General features: G+C 34.8%; 1 protein-coding gene across 9 annotated transcripts in view; it reads right to left on the reverse strand.

The window, feature by feature from the left end:
* The window catches only part of Nek1 (NIMA related kinase 1), a 182,049-nt gene that overhangs the window by 103,486 nt on the left and 50,711 nt on the right, over positions 1-27,852 (reverse strand). For 5 of the 9 annotated variants that reach the window (XM_021264927.2, XM_087217005.1, XM_021264928.2 and 2 more), the window contains exons 13-19: positions 22,401-22,460; positions 22,093-22,152; positions 21,954-22,001; positions 21,715-21,789; positions 16,129-16,292; positions 15,917-16,048; positions 5,697-5,799 (exon numbers count right to left, since the gene is read on the reverse strand). In XM_021264927.2, the coding sequence (XP_021120586.2) occupies positions 5,697-5,799; positions 15,917-16,048; positions 16,129-16,292; positions 21,715-21,789; positions 21,954-22,001; positions 22,093-22,152; positions 22,401-22,460 (642 nt within the window). The remainder of the gene's footprint in view (positions 1-5,696; positions 5,800-15,916; positions 16,049-16,128; positions 16,293-21,714; positions 21,790-21,953; positions 22,002-22,092; positions 22,153-22,400; positions 22,461-27,852) is intronic. The other 4 variants (XM_021264929.2, XM_087217007.1, XM_021264931.2 and 1 more) reach the window with 1 other exon arrangement.

Raw genomic sequence — 27,852 nt, forward strand, 5'->3', positions numbered from 1 at the left:
TGACATAATAGTGGACAAATGCTATTACATATTTTTTTCAAACCAATACAATGTACAGCACAGAAGTGAATCCCTATGTAGACTATGGACTTTGGATGATTATGATGTGGTAATGCAGGTTCATTAAATGTACCACTCTAGTGAAATTATGCTAATGAAGGAGGTTATGCATGACTGGGGGAGGGGATATGATAGAAAATTTTTATAGTGCTAATTTTCCTGTGAACCTAAAACTGCCCTAAAAATTCAAGTCTATTTTTAAAAAAGCTCTTCCCCCTGCTTTCATCAATTGTCCCCCGATGTAGCCTGGGAGTGCAGAAGGCACAATTCTAAGATGACCTCTAAGATTTTTTGCCAACCCTCCCCCTCCATCCAGTTTATAAGCCCTGTATAAATTTAAAGGACTATAATAAAATGGATCTTATGTTAAATAGATTAACTAGTGTTAAAATAGATAATATGGTGGGTCTCACCTAATAATATAAGCCTTTCAATGGCAAGGTTTTCTCTGGCTGCTTAGGGCAGTCAAAAAGTTTTGATTCGTGAGAGGGATTTGATGGAGATTCTCTGTTGTAGAGATGGACAGGCCATGTACCAAAAGCCTGTAATCTCTCAGAGTAGCAAGGGCCCCAGGCTAGATTCTAGACCAAAGATTGAGATCTAAGTACTACAGCAGAAAGGAAGTGAATTCTGCTAACACCCTGAGGAAACCAGGAGGATACTACTCTACTTGAGCCTGCAGATGATGGCACAGCTGGCTGACACTTCAATTTCAGTCTTATGGGACCATGAGCAAAGGAACCAGCTAAAACATGCTAAATTTTTAGCCCACTGGAAGTATAACAAATTTATGTTACTTTAGGCCCTCTTTATAGTGACTTGTTACACAGAAATAGAACATAACTAGAAATAGAAACAGAGAGGTACATTTTAAATAGTACCTCTACCTCACAATAAAAAGTTGCAATTTAGGACTTAAAATTGATGAGGGTTCTTATCCTTCCCACAGTTAATCTCAGACCTCACTTTTGCTTCCTGACTACATTACTAGTTGTTACTACCCTATTTCCAGAGAAGACTAGCATTAAGAGTCAGTGAACGTAACCCGAATATGAGCCAGAACCATCTAATGGCTGGGATCCTGGATAATACAAAAAGGAAGAAGGGGAAACCACTCAATCTCTTTCTCCTACTCTCCTTCTGGAGCAAGCACATTTTTCGCTGCTGCTGCCACCTTAAAAATCAGGCTCCAGGTTCTACAGCCTTTGGACTCTCACCAGTAGCCCAGCAGGTGACTCACAGGCCATCAGCCTCAGACTGGAAAACACACTATGGATGTGTCTTGCTTCTGAGGTTTCTTGGACTGAGCCACTATCACCTTCCCAGTTCTCCAGCTCTCACATGGCCCCTGGGAACTTTTCGGCCTTTGTGATAGTGTCAGTCAATTCAATAAATCCCCTCTTAAACAAATGTATATTCTATTCTGTTTCTCTGAAGAATCCTTACTAATACACTATATTACACTGTCCTCCTATATGCATACTAGTATATACTTGTCCAGTATTAGATTATAAATTACTCTAGAGATAAACTATAGTCTATTAAATTTTATACCCCTACTACTCCCAAAGTGCTTAACAAATTGCCTTGTTAGTGAACTGGTGAAAAAAAAGAAGTAATAATATTGTGACAGTTAACCTTAATTGTGTCGATTTGATTGGCTTAAGAAGTGGAGAGAAGGAGGGGATTTAGCTCAGTGGTTCCGCCGCCTGCCTGGAAAGCACAAGGTCCGAAGTTTGATCCCCCATACCAAAAACAAACAAAGAAGTGGAGACAGAGGGAGACGGAGAGGGAGAGGCAGAGGGAGAGGGGCAGGCAAACCACATTTCTGGATATGTCTAGGTGGGCATGAAGGCATGACTTTGGTACTCTATATGGTCACTGACCCCTTCCTCATTGACACTGTCCCCTGCTTTGCTTCCCAGTAATGATGAACTAAGCAGCTCTACTCTGCCATGCTCTTTCACCATGATGTTTCTGCCTTGGAACCAGCCAACTATGGACTAATCCCCTGAAAGAGAAACAACATGAATGAAGGGAATGGTGGGGGAAGCTGGCCCCTGATAGCATCCAGGAAGCAGAGAGCAGGGGACAAACCAGAGAGGAAAGGGCCAGAGACCGACCAGATATAGTCCCCAAAGTCATGTCCCATTGATGAGGTTAGTATCTCCACAAACCAATCACCTCTCCAGGAGTCTCTTAATCCAGCGAATTGACAATCAAGACTAACTAACATATAGCCAATAGTGCAGTAAGAGCAAGACTACAACTATTTATCAGGGAAATGAGAACCCAAGCAAAGAGTCTTATAGGAAAACTAATTAGAATTCATAGATCTGAAAACATGAATTTTTGAAAACAAAGAAACTCATATGGCCTCAAATAGTTGAGGAAACAAACTAAAGAATATTTAAGTGGACTGAAATGTTAGGCCATGGCAACTTGGGAAAGCAAAAAAAGGATACAAATATGAAACAAAAGTACAGAAAAAGGGTATTAGATACAGAAGTTCTAATCCATCAATCTACTAGTTTTCTGGCAGAGAAAAAGGAGAATCAATATTTGAGAAATGTTAAATGAAAATGTCTCCAGCAGTAAAGATAAGTACTTACACTAGAAGCAAGCAGTGAGAAGCTAGGTCAGGTCAATGACAAAAAACCAACAGAGTCATTCAAACAAAACTTCAGTACATCAAGAATAGTAAATAGCACTGAGAGTCATTAGAAAGCAAAACATTCTTTAAGAAGGATTATCATCCAGAACATCGTGTCTTACTAGCAAGAGGAAAAGATGATAAAGAACTTTAAAAGTTATAGGAAAAAACTCTAAATTTAGACTTCTTTACCCAAATTATTGTTCAAGATTTGCTTATGTCCATGATGGAGTAATACCAACCAGATCTACCCTCCTATCTTAAAAAAATAAATAAATAAAAGCCTGGACAAAATATATGAAAAAAAATATTTTCAAACACTGAACAATAGGCAGCATTGGGCAGTGATGCTTAAGAGAGGGGAAATGAGGAAGGTGTAGACTCCACTGCCCAACTCTGTGCCTGGAAAGTTTCCAAGATGCAGCACAGGGAGACCTCCAAACAGAACTTGGCTGAGTTAAGGAAACAGCATTCAGAAGTTGGAAAGTTAAAAGCCACTAAGATTTACAGATCTGGGTAGGAAAGAAGAGAGGGCTGCAGAGAGAAAGAATGCTGAAGATCTGAAGAGGGCACCCAGGGTTTCCTGCTGAATGACCAAGAACATACTGTCAATATTAATTGAGTCTCAGTCAGAGTTGTGAATATCTCATGTTCCCAACAGCCATAGTGGAAAGACCTCCAAACCAACAAAGCACTGGATGATCAAAGGAGCAATGTGATGGCAGTAGGGCCCAATTAGCATTAGACTAAATACTAATATACTGTGCAGGAGAGGTTCAAAAGCAAGCCTTGAAAGACTTAAATTATTTCCAAATAACTTAACTGTATCCCAAGATAAAGCCCCCAGATATTTAAAAAATAGAAAAAACTGGAAGACAAAATATGCAATACCTGGAATCCTATCACAAATTACTGGGCATATAAAGAAGAAGGAAAAGATGACTCTTATAAGGAGAAAAACCAATCAACAAATATAGACTTGGAAATCATAAAGAAGATAAAATTAGTAAGTAGGGACTTAGCTGTTATAATTATATTCTATACGTTCAAGAAGGTAGAGAAAAGCATAAGCATTATAAAGAAATAATGGAAGCTATGAAAACATTCCAAAGCCACTTTAAAACATAAAACATACATTATCTGGTTTGGGGATACAGCTCAGTGCTAGTCTGCTTGCCTCACATGGGGCCCTGAGTACTCCCCCAAAATCCATTATCTATCTATCTATCTATCTATCTATCTATCTATCTATCTATCTATCTATCTATCTATCTATCTATGCCTGGATGGGATTAACAGCACAATAGACAGGGAAGATTAATGTACTTGAAGAAATAAAAATAATCCAGAAATATGAAGAAAAAAAGGAGAGGGAGAGAGAGATCAGCGGCGAGCAGTTGGGAAAACAACAAGCATCTAATATATGTATACTGAAGTTCTAGAAGAAGAGGAGCAGAGGAAAACAGAAAGAAACTTTTTTAAGAACTAGTGGCTGACATTTTCCAAATTTTATGAAAAAAATTAAACCCACAGATCCAAGAAGCTCTAAGGGTAAGTACAAGCCCAAGTTTAAAGGAAAAAAGCTTTTCAATGTATACAACCATAGCCAGCAAAAAATTTGTTGAAAGCAAAAGCAAAAGCAATTTTCATACACAAGTGCTGAGCAAATGCACCAGGAGACGTCACTATAAATTCTCGTTCAAACGTGAGGACAAAAGGAGAGCCTTTCTCAACAAATCTTGGAAAGAGCCCTGAAAAGAACCACCCACAGGGCATTCTCTAGCATGAAGCTAAAGAAACTAAGGGCAGAACAGTGGGATATAAAGAAAGATCCTGAGGAAAAAAATTATTAAACATTGGTAAGTTTAATAAGACTCTTTAAAAATTGTGAAAAAAAAATCTAACAAAATTCTAGATGCTATTAATAGGGAGATATGGGAATAGAAAAAGGCAGAAGGTACTCTTCTATCTAGACAAAGAATATAAACACAGATTAATTCAAGATGCTAAGAAAACAAATGAAGTATACATATTGAGAATACAATCATTAAAAATTTTAACTATCTTTCTGTAACATTTCAAAGAAAAAAATCTTATATTGAACATGAATAAACTCACAAACACCATTTATAAAATTATGATATGTAATAAATAAGTCTAATAAAAATATATTACCATCTAATTAAATTATTTCTGACATGAATGGAATATTTCATGGGTGATGAGCTGACAGAAATAAACATTAGTTGTTTTGTAAACAAAAGGTCAAAAGATATTTGTATACCTCTACATGTCAAAATTATTGTGTCTGAATTACTGGAATGATTACCTAAAACCTTAATATATTCTAGGATACAGTACTTAATCAGTATAATTACAAGCTTTAATTTAATTTTGTTCCTAATTTGCTTTTGAGGAAATAGTTATGCACATATTTACCTAAATATTTATTTTCCATTTCTCTTCTAAAATTCTTTGTTACTGAAAAGTATTTAAAACTAAAAAGACATTGAAGAAAAAATTCTATCAACTCAAGAACTCAACTTTCTAATATCTAGATTGCTATACCCATTTTTATTCTTTTTAAAGAAAGAAACCACAGCAACAATAGAATTTCACTTAAGTATAAAACATATAGCAGAATACAGGTTAAGATGTATCAGAAGTTTCTAGTCTGCAAGTTACTTTTGAATACCTTTATTCGAAATACTCAAATATATATCTGTGATGGTATCTGGGATTGATTCCAGGGCCTTCTTATTGAGCTACATCCCCAGCCTTGTGCATTTTTAGATTCTGACAGGGCCTCCCTAAGTTGTCCACACAGGACTCGAATCTGTTATTCTCCTGCCTTGGCCTCCCCAGTTCTGATATTTTAGGTGTGTGCCACCTTTCCCCACCATAACTCTTTTTATCTATGCTTACATTATTCCAGAACTTTACTTTGAATACTAACATGTTCAAAATCTTAAAAAAGTCATACCATATGTCCTTCGGCTCGTGCTTTATTCTGCATAGCTTCCCGCTTTCGTTGTAGAAATTCTTCGACTTGTTTAGCTCTTTCTATAGCTAGCAGCCCTTTATGCCTAATTTGGACAAATCATAAAGTCAGCAATTCTGAACATTAAATATTTAAATAGTTAAAAATCATTTATTCTTAATATTTTTTCATTATAAAATATGACATAAACTTCTTTGAGACAGGGTCTCAATATGTAGTTCACACTGGACTTGAAGTTACTATGTAACCCAGGCTGGCCTCAAATTCCTGCCTCAACCTCCTGAGCGCTGGGACTACAGGTGTGCACCACCATGCCCAACTATTCATTGCAAAATATGAAGGCTGATACAAAATAAAAACTTTCTCTTGTAATGAAGAAATCACTATATACATACTGGTATTTACTACCTCAATCATGTTTTACTATTTTAAATAGAAGTAAAATCTATAATACTACTCCAAATCTTGACAAGATTTCTTTCACATTTATTTGATCTAGTCAATTTGGAAACATATAGAATTATTTTAGACTACACTTAACAGAATCTCAATAGTTTCCAAGTTTATTTCAGGATTCTATCAAACATAGTAAGAATTTTCTTTAATCAATACTGAAGTGAAATGAAAGCAGTCCAATAGAAAAACATCAACTATGGTTAACTGTGCAGATGAAGGAAAAACTGTAAGTTGTTGGCTGTGCTTCTTAGATTTTGACTAGTACAACACAAACTTCTACAGCCTTTCTTTGGGACCATAACTAATTTTTTTTTTTTTTTTTGGTACCAAGAATCAAACTCAGGTCCTTGTGCTTGCTCAGCAAGTGGCAAAACCACTGAGCTAAATCCCCGGCAGACCATAACTAAGTTATGTTTCAAAAAATACATAAAATAATGCCTTTTTAAAACTGCCTCCTGGTAAGATTTAAACATTTCTCATTTTTAGGCTTCAAATAATAATTTTGGAGGGTTATTGGAGATGGATCCCACAGCCTTCACATTGAGCTACATTCCCAGCCCTTTTAAAACTTTTTATTTTGAGACAAGATCTCGGTAAGTTGCTAAATTGTCCAAGGTGTGCTTGAACTTGCCATTCTCCTGCATCAGCCTCCCAGGAGTGCTGGGATGAGAGGGCACCGTCATGCCTGGCTTAATTTCTTTAATATTTTTGTAACAACTACTATGGTAAATAAAACATAAAAATATTTTAAATATAAAATCAAGGTGCAAAAATTTAAAATCTACTCCATGACATGGCTATGTATGATACTGGTCTAAGGGTCATTTATCTTATATGGTACTACTCAACAGAGGTTTGTGTGAAATTTCCATCAGGAATTTTCTAAGACTAGATGATCACTACAGCTAGTTTAAGGGCCCGTTACCAAATGACTCTCAGGTATGTCTGAGTAGTTGATCTTAATCTAGTTCTCAACACTAAATTTAAAAATGCACTTCCCTAAAGCCATGTTACCTTGAGTGGTTAAGAATGATTAGAAATTTGTCCATCCCTGTAAAGTGTACATATGTTGCCCTCTAGCAGTTATATGCACTGTATGGCTCTGAGATTAATAAGGTACATCTGGTCTGAATGCAACATATCTCTCTGTATACCCAGGTAAGGCTGTATCCTGCTCTGCCACAGCCCCATTTATATGAGCCTGGGCCTGGAGTGGGCAGATAAACTATCAGGTGTCAGGCTGACACATCATCTGAAGCTGTATGACTGAATACTGAGGTCCTGAAAGCTTACATCACGATCTACAAATAGATAAAACAGGTTATTTCTCTGCTGTGTATCTTGATTGCACTGACTTTTGTCTTTAACTTTTACAGAAATAAAAAATGTTTGAATTCTTGTCCTAAGATATTATCTGTGTACAATATTTGTTAGTCTTAATCTCCAACTGGCATATGTTAATACAGCAGTTGCTCAGAATTACTTTACTAAGAATCTGGTCATATCTATCAGAGCTTTGATTTGCAAATTTTTACATGTATGTATATATACAGTAGTACTACTTGCTTTCAGTAGTTATGTAAGTATTGTCTCGTGATAGTCATTTTCTAAACTAGTTTACTTAAGCAGGTTGCTTTAAAACATGTAATAATTCTGGTTTTTGTTTTATTTTGGTTTTTTTGATACAGGATCTCACTACATAGCTCAGACTGGGCTCAAACTTCTGGCAATCCTCCTGCCTCAGTCTCCTCTAAGTGCTGGGATTATAGGCTTGTGCCACCATGCCCAGCCATAACAATTAACACTATTTCTTTTTTCCTCTATTTATTAAATAAAGATTTAATTAAGTGACAATTATTTGCCATATTATATCAGTCTTTGAAGATGAAAAGGTTAATAAAACAGAGCTCCAGGAAGCAAGATTGGTTCAAAACATATGAAAATCAACTTCAAAAGTTCTGTGACTCCTTATGTTTCAAAACATATAAACTGTCTTTTTCACATGCATTACTATTTATTACTTCATATATACCAAGCTAGTATTCTTATTTATCTTAGCTCTTATCTTTACTCTTATTATTCTCTAAAGTAGTAAACTTTGGCACAAACTATGTATTTGTGTTATGCTTGTGGGGGAAAAGAGGAAAACAGTCAATTTACTTTTTTTCTTTTTTCTTTTTTTGGTACCAGGGATTGAACTCGGGACCTTGTGCTTGCAAGGCAGGTGGCTGCACCACTGAGCTAAATCCCTGGCCCCTCAATTTACTTCTTAATTGTCATTCTCTTCATGAACCTGTAAGAATTCATATGCAAATGCTCTTATAAAAATTACAAAGTATACCACTTAGTATCAATAAAACATTGGGCTGGATTAATAATAAAAGAATGATATATAAACATTATATTTAACACAAAAAATAGTAAGAAATTAGAAATGTGGACAGTAAAATACAAAGACACTAAAATGGGTTAAAAATGTCATATAACAGGAAAAAGAATATCAAACAATGAGATAATTATGGTATTTTTTGAATGAGAATTATTTTAAGACAAACTTTCCTAATTTTTAACCAGATAAGAACAGGGGAAAAGTTCCTGTTTTTCCTTTTCTTTTGTAAATGCATGAGGAAGCAATAAGATCTGAGGAGGAACTTCATATTCACATTCCAGGATTAAATTCTTTACTGATAAAGGAAATTTTAAAATTCTGAAGGATGATTATAAATGGAATATTTCAAGTGCGGAAAATAATTACCAATAGCTGCTAGGAGCTAAAGAAAAAATTTTTAAAGTATAAATTTAAAAGCAAAATGGTACAGGAAATGAAGATTCCACAATATTCTTCTATACTTGTTACACAAAAGGTTAATGACATACAAGATGCCTATAAGAATAGTGAATGGTGATGATGAGAATGATGACAGTAGTAAACAGTAGCACCTAATATTTAATCAGTCACTCATGGAAGGACCAGTTCTAAGTAACTTACTTATACAATCAGTCCTCATTATTCATTCATTCTGTGTTTATCTACTTGCCAGACTTTCTTTGTACCCCCCCAAATCAATGCTCACGGCACTTTCATGATCTTTTGTGGCATTTGCTAATTTGTGGAATGATTTTTCTTAGTCTTTTGGACTATATACTCCATGATGATAAGAAAAATAAATTTTACTCTTCAATATTAAAAGGTAAAATTAACACATTAAAAAAAAGCAGCCATCTAAATGAGACAGAATGGTTTGTTAGCAAAAGTAGTTTTATAGAAACCTGATCATATTAGTATGTTCAAAAGCAAAAAACAGAATAAAACAACAACAACCCTGATTACTTTAAGAAGTTTAAGCCTTTAAAAACAAAGCAAAATAATACTAGAGCTCCTAGTTTCCGGTAAATATATAAATTTAGAAGTAGCTACTCTATCCTAACAACAAGTAAAAAGGTGAACAAACTGAAAAATCAGTAACTCTCATTATATCCATCAAAGATGAAGAGGGCAAACTACTGCCCCCAAAGCTATAGAGACAGACAGGCAGATAGAGAGAATCACAACTTACCAGAGCAGAAGTTTCCATGGGAATCACTATCAGGATAGAAAAACAGACTATAATTGACAAATTGCTGAGGATAGATGCTGACAAGGCTGAAAGCCAAAAATTCCTGAGCACTCAATCTTAGGTGGACTCCCGTACTTGACTTCTATCTCTAGAACTCTACCAGCTTCTCAAAGTAAAAAAAATATTTTCTGATTTCCAAGAGGAAGGAAAAAGCAATCATTTAAAAATAGGCCACAGGATTCTGTTCTTAATATTTCTTGCCTACAAGAGAAATTATTTTGCTACAGCCCTATCTTCTGCTGAGGATTTATCATTTTTACCTATCTAGGGAAAAGAAAATGATCAACTCTAGTCAACTCTATCCTTCTACAGGGGAAGTAAAAATACTCAAGTCCTCTCCAGCTGTCCTGGCCTACTTAAGGGGGAAACAAAACTGAAAAATCACTAGTAAAGTTCACAGCCCAGAAGCAAAAGCTAATCAAAACAATGAAACCTATCACAGAATACTTCTCTTCCCTCCACAGTTTAGGACTACATTACTAAAGGCCTATTTATGATTTTTTTATCTAGTACCTTTTAACTACCACTCAACAAAAGATTACAAGGCAAACTAAAAGGCACAGTTTGAAGAGACTCAACAAACATCAGAATCGGAGTCCAATGTAATAGGAATGAATTATCAGATTAGAGATTTTTAAAAAAATTTATTATCATGCCAAAGTTTTTAATGAAAAAAGTAGATAATATAAGTAGAGAGATGAAAATTCTAAGAAAAAATAAAAATGAAATACCACAGATAAAAAAACACTGCAACAGAAATGAAGAATGCCTTTCAAGGGCTCAGTAGTAGAATACACAGAGCCAAGGGAAAAAAACCTCTGACCTTGAAGATACGGCAAGAGAAACTTCCAAAAGTGAAAGTAAAAGAAAAAAGGCTAAAATAAAAAAGAACAGAATATCCAAGAACTGTGGGGCAACTATAAAATGTGTAATATAGATGTAATGAAAATATCAGAAAGAAAAGAAAGGAATAGAAGCATCACTTAGAGTAATAATAACTAAGAATTTCCTCCAAACTAATGTTAAATATCAAACCACAGATCTAGGAAACTCAGAGAACACAAACTAGATGCCAAACAATAGAGCATCAACATATATGAGTCAAAAACTGATAGAACCAGAAGGAGAAAAAGATGAATTCACTATTACAGTCAGAAACATCAACATTCTTCTATCAAAAATGGGTACATCTATCAGGCAGAAAAGTCATTAAGACACAGTTGAACTCAACATCATCAATCAACTGGTATAATTAACATCTATGGACTATTTCATCCAACAACCACATTCTTCTCAAGTTCACATGGATACTCCCCAACTAGGCCACTCTGGGCCTTGAAACAAAGCTTAACAAATTTAAAAGAGATATAAGATGTCTGTTCTCATACCACAACAGAATTAAACTAGAAATCAGAATCAGAAAGATAATAGGAAAATTTCAATGGATTTCTAAATAATACTGGGAACAGGAAGAAATACCAAAAGGAACTTTTAAATAATTTGAACTAAATGAAAATTAAAACACAACTTCAAAATTTGTGAGACAGAGTAAAAGCAATGCTTACCAGGAAATTTGTAGCACTGAATGCAAATATTACAAAAGAAATATCCAAAATCACACATCTCATCTTCTACTTTAGGAAATTAGAAATGGAAGAATGAATTAAATCCAAAGAAGCAGAAGAAAAGAATAAATAAATGAGCAAATCAATGAAATTGAAACAGGAAGTCAATAGAGAAGAATCAATAAAACTAAATGCTGGCTATCTATCTGAACAGATCATTAAAATCAATGAGCCTCTAGCAGGACTAAGAATGAGAAGACACCAATTACTAATATCTAAAATGAAAGAAAAGATATTATTACAGTTCTATAGGCATTAAAAGAATAAAGAAATATTACAAGCAACTCTATGCCCACAAATTTGATAACCTAGATGGTACAGACCAACTCTTGAAGAATTGGCATCCAATAAGACACAAATATTCTCATAGTGTTTGTTGTTGTTGTTGTCGTTTTTGGTACCAGGGATCAAACTCGGGACCTTGCCCTCGTGAGGCAGGCACCGGAACCACTGAGCTAAATCCCCAGTCCCTCAAGAAACAAATATTCTGAACAGGCCCACATTCATGAAAGAAACTGAATTAACAACCTTCCCAAACTCACCAGGCCCAGAGGGATACAATGTTGAATACTACCAAATATTTAAGGAAAAAATTATACCAATATACTTAACACAGAGCATCAAAATGAATGAGGCAAAAACTGATGGAATTATAGGCAGAAAAAGATAAATATACTATTAAAATTTCTTCCAAAAGTTAGAAGCAAATGGAATATTTCTGAACTCATCTCATGAAGACAGTTACCCTATTACCAAAACTAGGTGAAGACGTAAGAAAATTACACACGAATTCTCCCATGAATACAGATTAAAAAAATGAGCAAATCAAATCTAACTAATCTATATAAAGAATTATATGCCCAAACCAAGTGGAATTTATGTCAGATGTGCAAGGCTGGCTCAACATATAAAATTCATTACACCAACAAGCTAAAGAAAAATCATCTGGCATGGAGGTACACATCTGTAATCTCAGCCCTCAGGAGGCTGAGTCAGGAGTAATGTGAGTGCAAGGCCAGCCTCTGCTACATAATGAGACCTTGTCTCAAAAACAGACAAGCAAACAAACAATCACCCAACAAAAAACAAAACAAGAAGAAAAATCACATGAGCATATCAATAGTTGTAAAAAAAAAATCATTTCACAAAATGCAACATCCATTTGGGAGGGCTCAGAAAACTAAAGAGGGGAACTTCTAGAACTTTATAAAGAATATCTACAAAAAACCAAAAGCTAATGATAAGAAATATGACGCTTTCCTGCTAAGATCAAGAATAAGGCAAATATGCTCTTTCTGCTTTTCCACATCATACTGGAAGCACTAGCTAATCCAAGAAGATAAAAGAAGGACAACAGAGTAAACAGATTGGGAAAGAAGAAATAAAATTGGTTCTGTTCACAGATGACATGATTGTCTATGTGTAGAATCCTGAAGAACTGACCAAAAAAATCTCCTAAAATTAATAAGCAATTATGAAAAGGTTGCAAGATACAAGGTTAACACATAAAATTGCTTTCATAAGTACCAGCAATGAACAAGTGGGGTTTGAAATTAAAAACATGTTATAATTTATATTAGCACCTCCCAAAATTAAATATGTATGTATAAATCTAACAAAATACGCATAGATCTAAAAGAGAAAACTACAACAGTCAGAAGAGAAATACCAAAGAAAAGTAAAATAAACAGAAATATTCAGTACAACAGAAAGGACTGGAAGATTCAACATCATTAAGATGTCAATTCTTCTCAGATTATTCTACAGATTCAACACAATCTTAGTCAAAATCCCAGCAAGCTGTTTCGTAGATACTAACAAACTGATTTAAAGTTTATATGAAGAGGTTAAAAAAAAAAAAGAACCATAATAGCCATCTCAATATTGAAAGAGAAGAAAAAATTGGAGGACTAAAACTATGTCATTTCAAGACTTACTTACTATAAAGCCACTGAGTTACTATAAAGCCACTGTAATCAATATAGCATGGTATTGGCTAAAGCACATATGTACTGTACAACTACATCAACAGACAGAGATTAGAAATAAATCCACAAAAATATAGTCAATTGATCTTTTAAAAGGTGCACAGGCAATTCAAGGGAAAAACAAGACTTTAAGAAATGCTGTGGGACAACTGGGCATCCACATCCAAAACAATGAATCTAGACACACACTTTACAACCTTCACAAAACTTAAAATGAAGCACTGATGTAAATGTAAAACACAAAACTATGAAACTCCTGTAAGATAATATAGGAGAAAACCTAGATAAACTTGGGTATGGTGATAACTTTTTAGATATAACACCAAAGGCATAGTCCATGAAAAAAAAATAAGATGGACTTTCTTAAAGTTACAAATGTCTGCTCTGTGAAAGACAGTATCAAGGAAATGAGAACACAAGAGACAGACTACAAAAGACATCTGGGATGTGGATGTAGCTCAGTGATACAGTGCTTGCCTAGCATGCCTGAGGCCCTGGGTTTGATCCTCAGGACTGAAAAAGAAGAAAAAAATCTGATAAAGAACCACTATCTAAAAGATACAAAGAACTATTAAAATTTAGTAAGATAATGAACAACCCAATTAAAAAATGGGTAAGACTAAAACAGACAACCACCAAAAAGACACAGAAATGGTGTAAAGTATATGGAAACATGCTCAATATCATGTCACTAGAGAACTGCAATTAAAACATCAGTGTTATGTCCCCATATATCAATTAAAATGGTCAAATCCAAAATACTGACACTAAATGCTGGAGGGGATGATGGGAAGCATCCTCTGGTGGGATTCACTGGTGGTGGAAATGCAAAATGGCACAGCCACTTTAAAAGATGGTTGGTGGTCCTTTATACAACTAAACATACCGTTAACATATGATCCAGCAATCATGCTCCTTGGTATATTTACCTAAATGAATTGAAAACATGTTCACACAAAAACCTGTACACAGATATTTGTAGCAGCTTTATTTACAATTTATATGGCAGCTTTGCCATAACTTGCAAGCAATGAAGATATCCTTCAGCAGGTTGATGGATAGACTGTGGTACACACATACAATGGAATATCATTCAATGTTAAAGAGAAATGAGCTATTGAGCCATGAAAAGATATGGAGGTATCTTAAATGAATATTAAATGAGAGAAGCCAATCTAAAATTTCCACATACTACAATTAGATGATACTCTGGAAAAAGTAAAACTATGAAGACAGTAAAGTAATCAGTAGTTTCTGGGGGAAAGAAAGGAAGGGAAAAGGAGGGAGAGAAAAATAAGCAGAGCACAGAGGATTTTTAGGGCAGTGACATTATTTCATATTATATTACAATGGTAGACATACATAATTATACACTTGTTAAAGGCCATAGAATGTATAATACCAAGAGTGAGGCCTAATGTAAACTATGGACTTTGGGTAATAACAGGCCAATGCAGGTCACTCAGGTGAGGATAGGGAAATGGTGCATGAGTGGATAAAGGGTATATGGGAACTCTGTATTTTCCATTCAATTTTGCTATGAGCCTATTGTTCTAAAAATAAAGTTTACTAATTAAAAGTGCATTATATACTAGAAAGACCAATAATACAGGAAGATAAAAATCCCACACAAAATATTCTTTACTATTCAACAAAAATTGAATCTTCTTTTTCAAACATGGAATCTAGAATTTGCTTCACACCTTATGTTTGTTTATAATTTATATTTATGTTTTTACTTTCCCCAATCATTTATCGTGATGAAGTATATTTATTTTTAAAATGAACTTAAGTACATTTTAATCACCTAGTGTAATACATGAAGGGAATTATAAAGGTTTTTAGAACATCTTAAAATTACAAGGAAAAGACGATGTAACTAAAATTTCATAAAATGTCACCTATTCTATAACTCACCAGAATGTTTCAGAGAAGACATGGGAATATCTAAGAAAACACATATGCATACTAAAGAAAAAAATGGACTATGAAAATTATAGCTATTACCAGTTACCATAAATTAATTTAAAAGAAGAATAGGAAAGATCTGATGAAAAAGATCACAAAGAGGTATAAATCAGAGAAGAATGTAGAGGAAACATGGTAAAACAACAAAGAGAAAAATGGGCTTCTAAGTGATGAAGAAAAGATATAAAATATGCTTTGGAGTTTTGCATAAACTGTGAGTCCATTTAAATTTATATTCTGATTAATTTAAAGCAAATGGATAAAATTATTGCTACCACATGTAGGCTGAAAGTTATCACATGTTCCTTTAAATAGTATGCTCAGTCTAAACACATACATAAGCCACAAAAATGAGGCCGAAGAGTTACATGTTTGTAATAATGTAATCAAGGGCCAATTTTGCACCTGAAAAAAGTAATCCGTTGAGGAAGCAAAAAATACTCCATGTAAACAATGAAGAAAACATCTACAAGTGTAGGTACTAAACTACACATGACAAAAGACAAAGTTACACACAAGGATGAATTCATGGATCATCACAGTCCAACCTGTTTTCATTGGCTTGTTTAGACACGGCCTTCAATCTTTTCAAAGTTTTTCTAATAACATCAGCATCAGGGAAATGGTGATGACCTGCAGCCCCATTAGGAAATCCTGGACGAACTCCAGGTAGAATATCTCTGTAGATAAATATGCACAGTGACTTTCATTACTTTCTCTGAAACAAAGCATAAATAATTTCTGCAGAATACAGCCATACCTTTCTGGAAGCCCTTGACCATGCATCTCTCCTTTACATTTCACTTCATTATCTTCTGCTCTTTGTTGCTGCATTTGATCAAAAATGGCATGGTAATGTTCATATTGTCCTCGAGAAGAACAAGATGATGGAACTACAGGCCCTCCAATGCCAAAGAAAGGAGCCTAAGGATTAAACAAAGAGCTCTCACATGTTTGTCTTCTAAGGCCTGAAAGGCCTGTACTATCTTCAAAAGAAAAAACTAAATTTCACCTTTCAAAGAGCAGTTACTTAATTTGAGTATATTAATAAACATGGTCAAAAGCAAAATATTCTACTATGTTATAACCATTATCAATCAAAAAGTCAAATTCTTAGTTACTAACAATAAAACAATTTAATGTGACAAACAAAAACATTAAAATGTCTCTAAACTCATGCAAATTTGGAGAAATCTAGTCTTAATGAATAGGTTTTAAAACAAGTTTACATTATATAATTCAAGTGATTCTGTTCTATGAAATTTAAATATATATAGCCTCTAAGTAGAACAGAACCTGCCTATATCACACACAGGCTTATATTTAATGAAAGCATTTGCATATGGTTTTTAACATACTCTAAATCTATTTAACAAGTACAGTAGATATGAAGGTATACACATTACTAAAACATATGCTATATGTAGATAAGAGTCAAAATATGATATTTATCCTTAGTTTTCAAACATGTTGGGGGAAAAATACCACAAAACTGGAAAACATTTCAATCTTGAGATAAATGAAAAACAGGGACAATCCTAAGTAGTATGTACTAAGTGAATTCACAAAACACAAAACAATCAAAAGTAAAAATCTCTATTTAAAAAAATGTCTTGGAGAAAGTTTTTTGTTTTGTTTCATTTTGTTTTTTAACTTGGCCCCGATAGCAATGTAACAGAGAGACTGTTAAAGGTACAAATCAAAGAATTAAAGTGAAAATAAGCCATATATGTATATATTTAGGTGCTAGAGATAGGATAGAGAGGAAGTCTGATGACAAACATAATTACAAGGAAGCCAAATAGGGAGCATTAAGCTTGATGATAAAGGCTGCTTTAGCTAAGTGCTGCTGGTCTTGGGTGTATGCATTCACATAACCACAACAAAAAGCATTTCTAAACTTTCTAGTAGCAGTAGTATACCAAAACATTTTTAAGAAGGTCAGTAAATCAATAGCATGCATTATAAGCAGAAATGAGAGATCAAAGTAGAGAAAAACTAATTAGAGGGTTATTGCCCTGACACCAAGCCAAGAAGACTAGAAGTAAGTAAAGGGAATCAATGAAAAAGAAAATGCTGAATGGACTTACGGATTCTCTGCAGGACAATAAAAGAAAAATGAAAAGACACAAGGACTCAATCACAAAGACATGTTAGGAAAGGGTCAGAGTTTAAAGTAAATAAAAAGAGTACTATGCTACAGAATTTATTGTAGAAGAATTTCATCAAGAAGAGGAAATCAATAATCTCAAATGCAGAGTTCAACAGCATTAAAAATTTGACAGATATGACTAAAGGGGAGGAGCCTTAACAAAACCATTTTTTTTCTTTTATGAAGTGATGAAAACCAGAAGCCAGCATATTGACAGTAGAGGAGGAAGAGCTTCCCCAATACTAAAATCTAAGTAATGAGTCTGGTTAAGAAAAGATACAAAAGTTTGGTTGTGGTTGCACACTTCTATTCTCTCAGTACTCTGGGAGGCTGAGCCAGGATTCCATGTTCTAGCGCAGCCTATGTACCTTAATGACACCATGTCCCAAAATAAAAATATAAAAAAGGGATAGATGTATCTTAGTCCATAAGGCCCTGGGTTCAATCCTCAGGACCAAAGAAAGAAAGAAAAAAAAATACACAAAACAATTAGTCAGAATTTCCAGTGTAACTTGATGAGAAGAAATTTGCTTTAACATCTTGGGACAGTAGGTTGCACACAATTAAAGTATGATTTAAAAAAAATCAATTCAATTTAAGTATACATAATAAACATGTTCAAATTATAGTACAAGAGAAGAAAGTTACTAGAAATAGGAAAGATTAAAATTAAGCTGGAAACTTTATCAAGGAGTTTCTCAAGTTTCTTCAACATGAGCATTTCAGTCAAGAATCAGAAGCAGGGCTGGGGATTTAGCTCAGTGGCACTGCACCTGCCTTGCATACGCAAGGTCCTGAGTTCGATCCACAGTACAAAAGAATCAGAAGCAGAATTCTGTAAAAAGGTTGTCACATCTCCTATAAAACAGTTCGTTCTTTAAGTTTAGTCCAATGATAATATCTTGACTTTGTGTTATAAAGTTTCTTATGAGCAAAAGCAAAAGTAGGTAAACATCTCTGAAAATGTTTATACAGTACTGAAGCAATATGACCTTTTAGAAATCACCTTTATTGAAGCCGGTTTATATATCATAAAATTGACCAATCATAAGCCTAGAGTGATACATCCACATAACCACCACAATCACAATTACCCCAAAAAATTCCCTCCTGTTCCTTTGTAGCAAATGGCCTCTTGGGCTGGGGATTTAGCTCAGTGGTTCTGCCACCTGCCTCGCAAGCGCAAAGACCTGAGTTCAATCCCTGGTACCAAAAAACAAACAAACAAGCAAATGGCCTCTCACTGCCAGAAACTACCAATGTGTTTTCTGTTGCTATGAATTGGATCTTCCTTTTCTGTAATTTTATATAAATGGAACTATATGACATATATTGGTTTGTCTGCCTTCCTTAACTCAGCCTGTTTTTGAGATTGACCCATGTTGCATGTATAAACAGAGTATTCCTTTTTATTGGTGAATAGTACCACAATGTATCTTCAAACAATAGATACACCTCTTGCATATTATGATCACCAGATGATCAAAACTATATATATGGAATATGTAACTTTTCTAAAACCATATTCAAAAGAGATATAAACCAAAGCCCTTGATTTAGCAAATCATAGTCAGAATCAGTCAGATATTTACATTGTGAATAAAAATACTATTTAGAAGTATATAATAAATAATAGTATTAATTTTGAAATATTTCCCTTAATGCTGAGTTTCCATTTCATCTTTATTTGGGGAATTTCCTTGATTTGATTCATGTTACACTGAGCCTCTAGGTCCTTAGCAACTATGGAAAATCAAACAGCCTACCATGGTATGGCAACACATGCTCGGCAACACATGCTCGCAATCCCAGAACTCTGGGAGGCCGAGCCAGGAGGATCACAAGTTTGAGCCCAGCCTGTGCAAATTAATAAGACATTGCACTGGGGATATACCTCAGTGTGAATGCTCTGGGCTCAATCACCAGTACTGCAAGAGGGAAAAAGAAGCCTAGCAAGATAAATATTTCAAACTGAGGAATAAGTACAGAAACTAACATAGAGATTGCTTTATGTCATGGAAAATAAATTATTTTTTTCCTCAATGAAAGCATTACAGAAGTTAATAAAATGAAGCCAAAATCTATTAAGCACATGTTATCTACTGAAAAGCTATCTCAATTAGTTATCAAGTAAGACTGATAAAGGTGGACCATAAGAATTAAATATTGCTTTAGACACAGGAAAAATACATCACACAGAAGATGCAGGCAAAATACTTTATTACATGGAGGATATGAAAAATAATCAAAATCTCAACACTAATAAATAGACTTGCACAAAGTATTGAGCTCCACACTTGGACTAAGTTTTCACGTAAGATATAGGGCAAGCTAATTTTAGAATGGATCGAAGTCTGACCCACTTATTCTTTTTTTTTTTTTTTTTGTATCAGGGATCGAACTCGGGTCCTTGCACTTGCGAGGCAGGCGGCAGAACCACTGAGCTAAATCCCTGGCCCTCCAACTTATTCTTTATCATTCAGAAAATAGTAAGCTCTACTTAAAGTTAAATTACTAAAAACAGTGTAGAAGTCTACATTAATGCAGAACTGAAAAAAATGACTCAATGAATTATTGATATGTTTTTAAAAAGTTCATTTAAAGAGATTAAAAAACATCTAAATTCAGAACAAATTATATATATCTAGATAAAACAAAGTAAACTTTTTTTTAAATCATAACATCTATGAAAAAGAAACAAGAAAAATTCAACTTGGTAAATACTGTATAACTAAATATCAAGATTAATGGTCATAAACCAGTAAATTTACAGTGTAAAGCTATGCTAACAGCTAATTCAATGACAGAAATTAAAATGATAATACAGAAAAATAGTAGTGCATTCATTTTCTATTGTTGTGCAACAAATTATCACAAACTCAGCAGAATAAAACAATATCCATTTATTAGCTCAATTTCCCTGGCTCACAGTCTAGGTATATTTAGCTGGATCTCTGGGTCAGGATCTCACTGGGCAGAAAGGAAGAAATCAGTGTCAGCCAGGGCTACAATTCTCTTCTGAGGAGCAGGCTCTCTTCCAAGCTCACTGATTTTGGCAGAATCCAATTTGCTATGGGTGTATACTAAGGTCATCATTTTCTTCCCAGTTACTGGTCAGAAATCTAGGCCACCTAAACCATCTTGCCAAGTCAATGTTTGCTATACTCCATGCCAACAGAAGTAGAACTCTCTGGACCTCATTTTTTCTTCCACTGAGCTATGAAGAAGTCTTCTATGTTAATGTAATCATGGATGTGACTATCCCTTAAACTTTTGCCTCACATCATCATCTAATTAAAGGAGCTACTCTAGCACCACACTCACAGACTCCACCCATAACTCAAGGGAAGGGAAGATGAAGTGTATGCACCAGGGGCCAGGAATTTTGGAGACATTTTATAAATCAGTCTACCACAGACAGAGGCGTCTATCAGATGGATGGTAAGCACAAGACTCAGAATGACAGTAAAAAGACAGGAAAAGTACTGTCTGAGCCTTTGCTAACCTAGCTCCTGGCTCAGTTCTCAGGGGAAAAGGAAAGTTAATAAGAAACTAAAGCTCAGAAAAGGTAAGTAACTTGCCCAAGGTTATACAGTGTGCATCTACCCAAAGGGAATGTCTGAATTAACAAATCTAGGTAGTTATCTAGCTAATTGGTTATGTAGGTAAATGAATGAGAAAGTAGGGCTGAGTGGGAGGAAGAAAGGAGGGGTGCCATCAAGTAAAGAGAAACACAACTACAAAGACAAAAGATTCAGAAGGCTACATACAGAAAAGAAACTACAAATAAGGTCTTTAGTTCAGCACTGAGTACAGCATAAAATGTGAGGTAGGAAATGGAGGGAGATGAGCTTGGAGAGACTGGCAGGGGCCAGATTAAAAAGTCTTCTACAAACTTAATTTTTAAAGCTACACGAAAAATAATAACAAATTGTTTAATTCTGTATTTGATTCCTCTGATATGAAGTGTATCATAATCTTCACATGAAACGTTTTAAAGCAATTTTAAGTGACATATTAGTAATTAATTCAACATACAAAAGAAAGCTAAGAAATCATAGGTAATTGCTGAAAAACTCTAGATAAGAAATTAAATATTCATAGAAAAGCAGTCAGTAACACAGTTTGAAGAATGAGGTGAAACTGGACAAAAAGTAACAATAACACATAATTTTACTGATATCAAATGCATACCTTTGCTTCACCACTTCCACCAGCACTTAGTACATTTCTCCATCCTTGTTCCCTGGCCCTATTTATTCTCTCCAACTTTGGGGGAAAAGAAACAAACAAACAAAACACCATTTCAAGTATTTAATATAAAATATATGAAATACATTTAGTTATAAAATGGAAATCAGTGTACTCTTTTTTAAGTATGTGTGTGGGGAAGGGGAGAAATGTATCATGGAAAAAATAAGTTATCCTCTTACCCTTTCCTTTTCTTGCCTTTTCATTTGTTCAGCCTTCAATAAACTTATCTGTAATAATTTTAAAGACATACTTCTTAGAACTCAAAATTCTTAGCGTCTACAACTTGGCAAAGGAAGAAAAATAAGTGTAAAAAGCTACCTGATACTTTTGTTTCTTTTCTTTGTCAATAAATTCCGACCTTTTCTTTCTTGCTGCTTCCTTAAATAAAAAAAGAATATTTTGTTGATAATAATTCCTACTTTTCTTATTTTTTTAGTCAGGGAAGTTAGTATACTGATGGCAAAGGTATGCTCAGAGTGGTTAAAAAAGAAAGAAACAAATAGGTTACAGACATGTGTTTGAAAGAAATGAGGAAAGGTTTGGAGGCTTTATATTGTAAGGTTTTGGTTTTTTTGTTATAATTATTTCTGCAAAGTTTTAAAATAAGCAGACAAATATCTTTATACCTCATACATTTTCCTCCTTTCTTCTCCAGGATTCTTTTTCTTCACTGGAGTTTGATGGGCCTAGACAAAAAGTAAAACTACAAATTAGATAAAAACTTTCAGGCAAAAATTTAAGAATTCCAAATTTATGGAAATGTAAACTAAGAAAGCAGTAAAGCCAATACTTCTGTATTGTACTTTTTAAAAAAATGTTACCTTTAAAAATAAACAAACACTGCAATCTTTTGATATCCCTTCTGCCAAAGAAAATATTAGAGTCAAAGAAACTAGAAAGGACTCTTCTCCAATCATCAACTAAATAGTTTTGTTCTCATTTACTGATGCTAATTTTAAATTTCTAATTCTATGATAATACATCTTTCAAAAAACACAATAATGAAATTTTTCTTTAAAAATAGTTACATAACAAATATTCACTACATGAAATTCTAATAAGAAAATTTATAGCCCACTTCACTCCAGAGATAACTGCTGATATTTTTATGAAAATTCTTCCAGACATTTTCACACACCTATATACATATAGCTATATAGACAGAATTGAGGCATTTTATGGCTTTTACATAAATCTCTCAAAATGTTAGTAGATGGCAAAAAAAATTTATTAACAATGTACCTTGAGTGCAGAGGACAAGGCTTCTGGGCTGCCATAGCACCACTCCCAGCACATAGGAGGAGGCTTCTGGGCCAACGTAGCACCGATCCCAGTGCAGAGGAAGTGAGCCACGTGGGCACCAGAAGCACACCCCCCAGTCCACATAGAAATGAGAAGACACGTAAACAAGCCTCAAAACCAGACTTCCAGATCACCTAAAGCAACCCCAAAGGAAAACGAGATGGAACAATCTGATACTCAAACACCTGGACTCCCTGAATTGGCAACAAAAGACAATCTGGAAAAAAGGAAATCAGAAATGATTTCTCAGATAACAGCGGAGATTATGCCCACAGTCCAAGACATGATTAATAAATCTAGAGAGTACACAGAAAAAAAAATAGAGGAGCTAAGAAACATGATGGAATCCCAACATAGGAAACAAATGGAATCGATAAAACATATGCACACAGATTTCCAGATTAAAAACTCCACTGAAACTCTATGCAGCAGAATGAGCCATTGTAAGGACAGAATTTCAGATATAGAAGATAGGATTGCAATTAGTGACCAGTAAAAGAAAAACTGCTTTAAAATTGTAAGACCATGAGAAATAAATCCAGCAGCTGCTAGACAATGCAAAGAAGAATAAAATAAGACAGATCATAATCAATGAAGAAACAGGAGAGAGTGCAGATGACATTAAAAAAAAAACTGTTCACAAAAATCAAGGCAGAAAACTTCCCAAGCAGGGGAAAAGAACTTGACACACAGATAAGTGAGGCATGTAGGATTCCAACTAGCCTTGATCAAAACAAGTATCTACACATAGGCATATAATACTTAAGATTCCAGAAACCCAAAAGAAGAACAAAATTCTACAAGCAGTTAGAGAAAAGAAACAAATCACATACAAAGGAAAGCCCATCAGAATCACAGCAGACTTCTCAACGCAAACCATCAAGGCAAGAAGAGCTTGGAGTGACATATTTCAAGCCCTAAAAGAAAACAGCCTCCAACCCAAATTGATGTACCCTGCAAAATTATCTTTCAAAATTGATGGAGAAACAAGATACTTTCATGACAAAGGACACCTTAGGAACTTCATGAATACCAAGTCAGCACTCCAAAAAATTTTAGACAATACCCTAGGAAAAGACAACAAGGATCAAAACCCTTAAGCTCAGCAGAATGAATCCACGGCACATGAGAAGAAATTAAATGCAAAGGGGGAGAATCCAACAAAAAGAAAAAGTCATGACAAGGGTAAGTCATTAAGTATCAGTTATAACCATCAATATTAATGATCTCAATTTACCAATCAAAAGAAATAGACTGGCAGAATGGGCCAAGAAGCAATATCCAACAATATGCGGCATACAAGAAACACACTTAAGTCAAAAAGAAACTCATAGACTGAAAGTTAAAGGGTGGAAAACAATACTCCATGTGATGAGAACCTGAAAAAAAGCAGGAGTAGCACTCATCATTGCAGATCAAGAGGATTTCAAACCCACATCGATTAAGAGAGACAAAGAAGGACACCACATCTTTGTAAAGGGAACAATCAAAGAGGAAGACATAACAATCATAAAGATATATGCACCAAACACTAGTGTGCCCAACTATATAAAACAAATACTGACAGACATGAAAAATCATATAAGCACTAATACAATAGTAGTGGGGGACCTCAATACCCCACTGTCACAAATAGATAGATGAACTAGACAAAAAATAATCAACAAAATGCTACAACTCAATCAAAATCTTGAACAAATAAACTTAACAGATCTTTACAGAGTGTTTCACCCCAAAAAATCAGAATACACATTCTTTTCAGCTGCACACAGGTCATTCTCCAAAACAGACCACATACTCGCTCACAGAACATTTTTAAGTAAGTGCAAAGGAATAGAAGTTATCCCCTGTATATTATCAGACCATAGTGCAAAGAAATTGGAGATCAATAGCAAAAAAACCCACAAAAACTTCATAAACACAGGGAAACTGAACAACACACATCCTTACAACCAATGAGTCACAGAGGAAATTAAAGAAGAAATCAGAAAGTTCCTACAATTAAATGACCATGCCAATACAACATATCAGAATCAATGGGACACAGTGAAAGCAGTCTTACAAGGGAAATTCATAGCAGTGAATATTCATATTAGAGAAACAGAGTGAGCCCAATTAAAACAACCTCATGCTAAACCTCAAGCTTCTAGAAAAAGAAGAGCAGGACAACCTCAAAGCTCATACAAGGGAGGAAATTATAAAGATCAGAGCAGAAATCAATGCAATGGAGACTAAGAGAACAATACAAAAAATCAATGAAGCCAAGAGTTGGTTCTTTGAAAGAATCAACAAAAGTGACAAACCCTTAGCCAACCTTATCAGAAAAAGGAAAGAAAAGGCCCAAATCCATGCAATTAGGAATGAAAAGGGTGAAATTACAACAGACCCAGAAGAAATCCAGAGGATCATCAATACCTACTTCCAGAACCTATACGCCAATAAGATGGACAACACAGAAGAAATGGACAGATTCCTAGATACGTATGAATTACCAAAGAAGAAGAACAGGTCATGTTGGCTTCACTGCTGAATTCTACAAGACATTTAGAGAGGGGGCCGGGGATTTAGCTCAGTGGTTCCGCCACCTGCCTTGTAAGCACAAGGACCTGAGTTCAATCCCCAGTACCAAAACAATAAAAAATAAAAATAAAAATAAAAAAAGACATTTAGAGAGGAACTACTGCCACTACTGTTTAAACTCTTCAATGAAATTGAAAGGGAAGCAATACTCCTGAATTCATTCCTAGAAGCAAGCATCACCTTAATCCCCAAAGAGAAAGACCCAATCGAAAAAGAGAACTATAGGCCAATCTCACTAATGAACATAGATGCAAAAATCCTCAATAAGGGGCTGGGGATTTAGCTCAGTGGTTCTGGTGCCTGCCTCGCAAGTGGAAGGTCCTGAGTTTGATCCCTGGTACAAAAAAAAAAAAAAAATCCTCAATAAGATACTGGCAAATAGAATGCAGAAGATCATCAAGATCATACACCCTGACCAAGTGGGATTCATCCCAGGGATGCAGAGATGGTTCAACATATGCAAATCAATAAATGCAATACACTATATCAATGGGGCCAAGGACAAAAACCATATGATCATCTCAATAGATGCAGAAAAAGCATTTGAGAAAATCCAACATGCATTTATGATAAAAACCCTACAAAAAATTGGAATAGACGGTTGCTACCTCAATCTGATAAAAGCCATCTATGAAAAACCAATAGCCAGTATCATACTAAATGATCAGAAACTAAAATCCTTCACACTAAAATCACGAACACAAGGATGTCCACTATCACCACTCTTGTTCAATATACTTTTGGAAACATTAACCATGGCAATTAGTCAAGACAAAGAAATAAAAGGAATAAAGATAGGAAATGAAGAAGTCAAATTGTCATTATTTGCAGATGACATGATACTCTATTAGAAGACCCCAAGAACTCCACCAAAAGTCTTCTACACTTAATAACCACATTCAATAAAATAGCTGGATACAAGGTCAACACACAAAAATCAATAGCTTTCCTCTACATGAACAACAGACTCACTGAGAGAGAAACAGGGCAAACAATTCCTTTCAAAATAGCATCCAAAAAACCACTGAAATACCTAGGAATCAACCTAACAAAATAAATCAAAGACCTTTTCTCTGAAAACTATAGCACTCTGAAAACTATAGCACTCTGAAAAGAGAGATTGAAGATGCTATCAGAAAATGGAAAGACACACCCTGCTCCTGGGTAGGAAGGATCAACATAGTAAAAACGGCCATACTTCCAAAACTGCTATATAGATTCAATGCAATCCCAAGTAAAATCCCAGCAGCATACTTCACGGACCTTGAGAAAACAATCCAAAAATTCATCTGGAACAAGAAGAGACCCAGAATAGCAAAAGCAATTCTAGGTAACAGAGACATGGCAAGGGGGTATTACAACCCCCATTTGAAACTATACTACAAAGCTACTGTGATAAAAAAACAGCATGGTAGTGGCAAAGAAACAGACCTGAGGACCAGTGGCACAGATTAGAAGATGCAGAAATAACTCCAGACATACTCATCCACCTCATCTTTAACAAAGGAGCCAAACACCCTCACTGGAGGAAAGATAGCCTCTTTAATAAATGGTGCTGGAAAAATTGAGTTTCAACTTGCCAAAGATTAAAACTAGATCTATATCTCTCACCATGCACTAAACTAAAATCAAAATGGATGAAAGATTTAAATATTAAAACACAAACGCTGAACTGGCTGGAACAGAGGTTAGGTAGAACTCTTGAAGACATTGGTGTAGGAAAAGGTTTTATGGACAAAACCTCAGTTGCCCATGAACTAGCACAAACAATCAACAAGTGGGATCTCATCTTATTGAAATGCTTCTGAACAGCAAGAGAAACCACCAACAGAGTGAAGACACAACCCACAATGTGAGAAACAATTTTCACCTGCTGTTCTTCAGACAAAGGTCTACTATCTAGAATCTATAAAGAACTTACAAAAATCAGACCTCCCAAATGTAAAGACCCAACCCAAAAATGGGCATCTGAAATGAACAGATATTTCTCAAAGAAGTAGAAATGGGAAATAAACATATGAAAAAAATGTTCAACATCACTGATTATTCGAGAGATGCAAATGAAAACAATGCTGAGATTCCACTTCACTCCAGAAAGAATGGCTGCTATCATGAAATCAACCAATAACAAATGCTGGCGGGACTGTGGGGAAAGACACACTGCTCCACTTTTGGTGGGAGTATGGACTGGTGCAA

This window comes from Heterocephalus glaber, unplaced genomic scaffold (assembly GCF_053883595.1).
Source record: "Heterocephalus glaber isolate CG9 unplaced genomic scaffold, H.glaber_assembly_v1.0 deba00001461, whole genome shotgun sequence".
In the NCBI taxonomy this organism is placed as follows: domain Eukaryota; kingdom Metazoa; phylum Chordata; class Mammalia; order Rodentia; family Bathyergidae; genus Heterocephalus; species Heterocephalus glaber.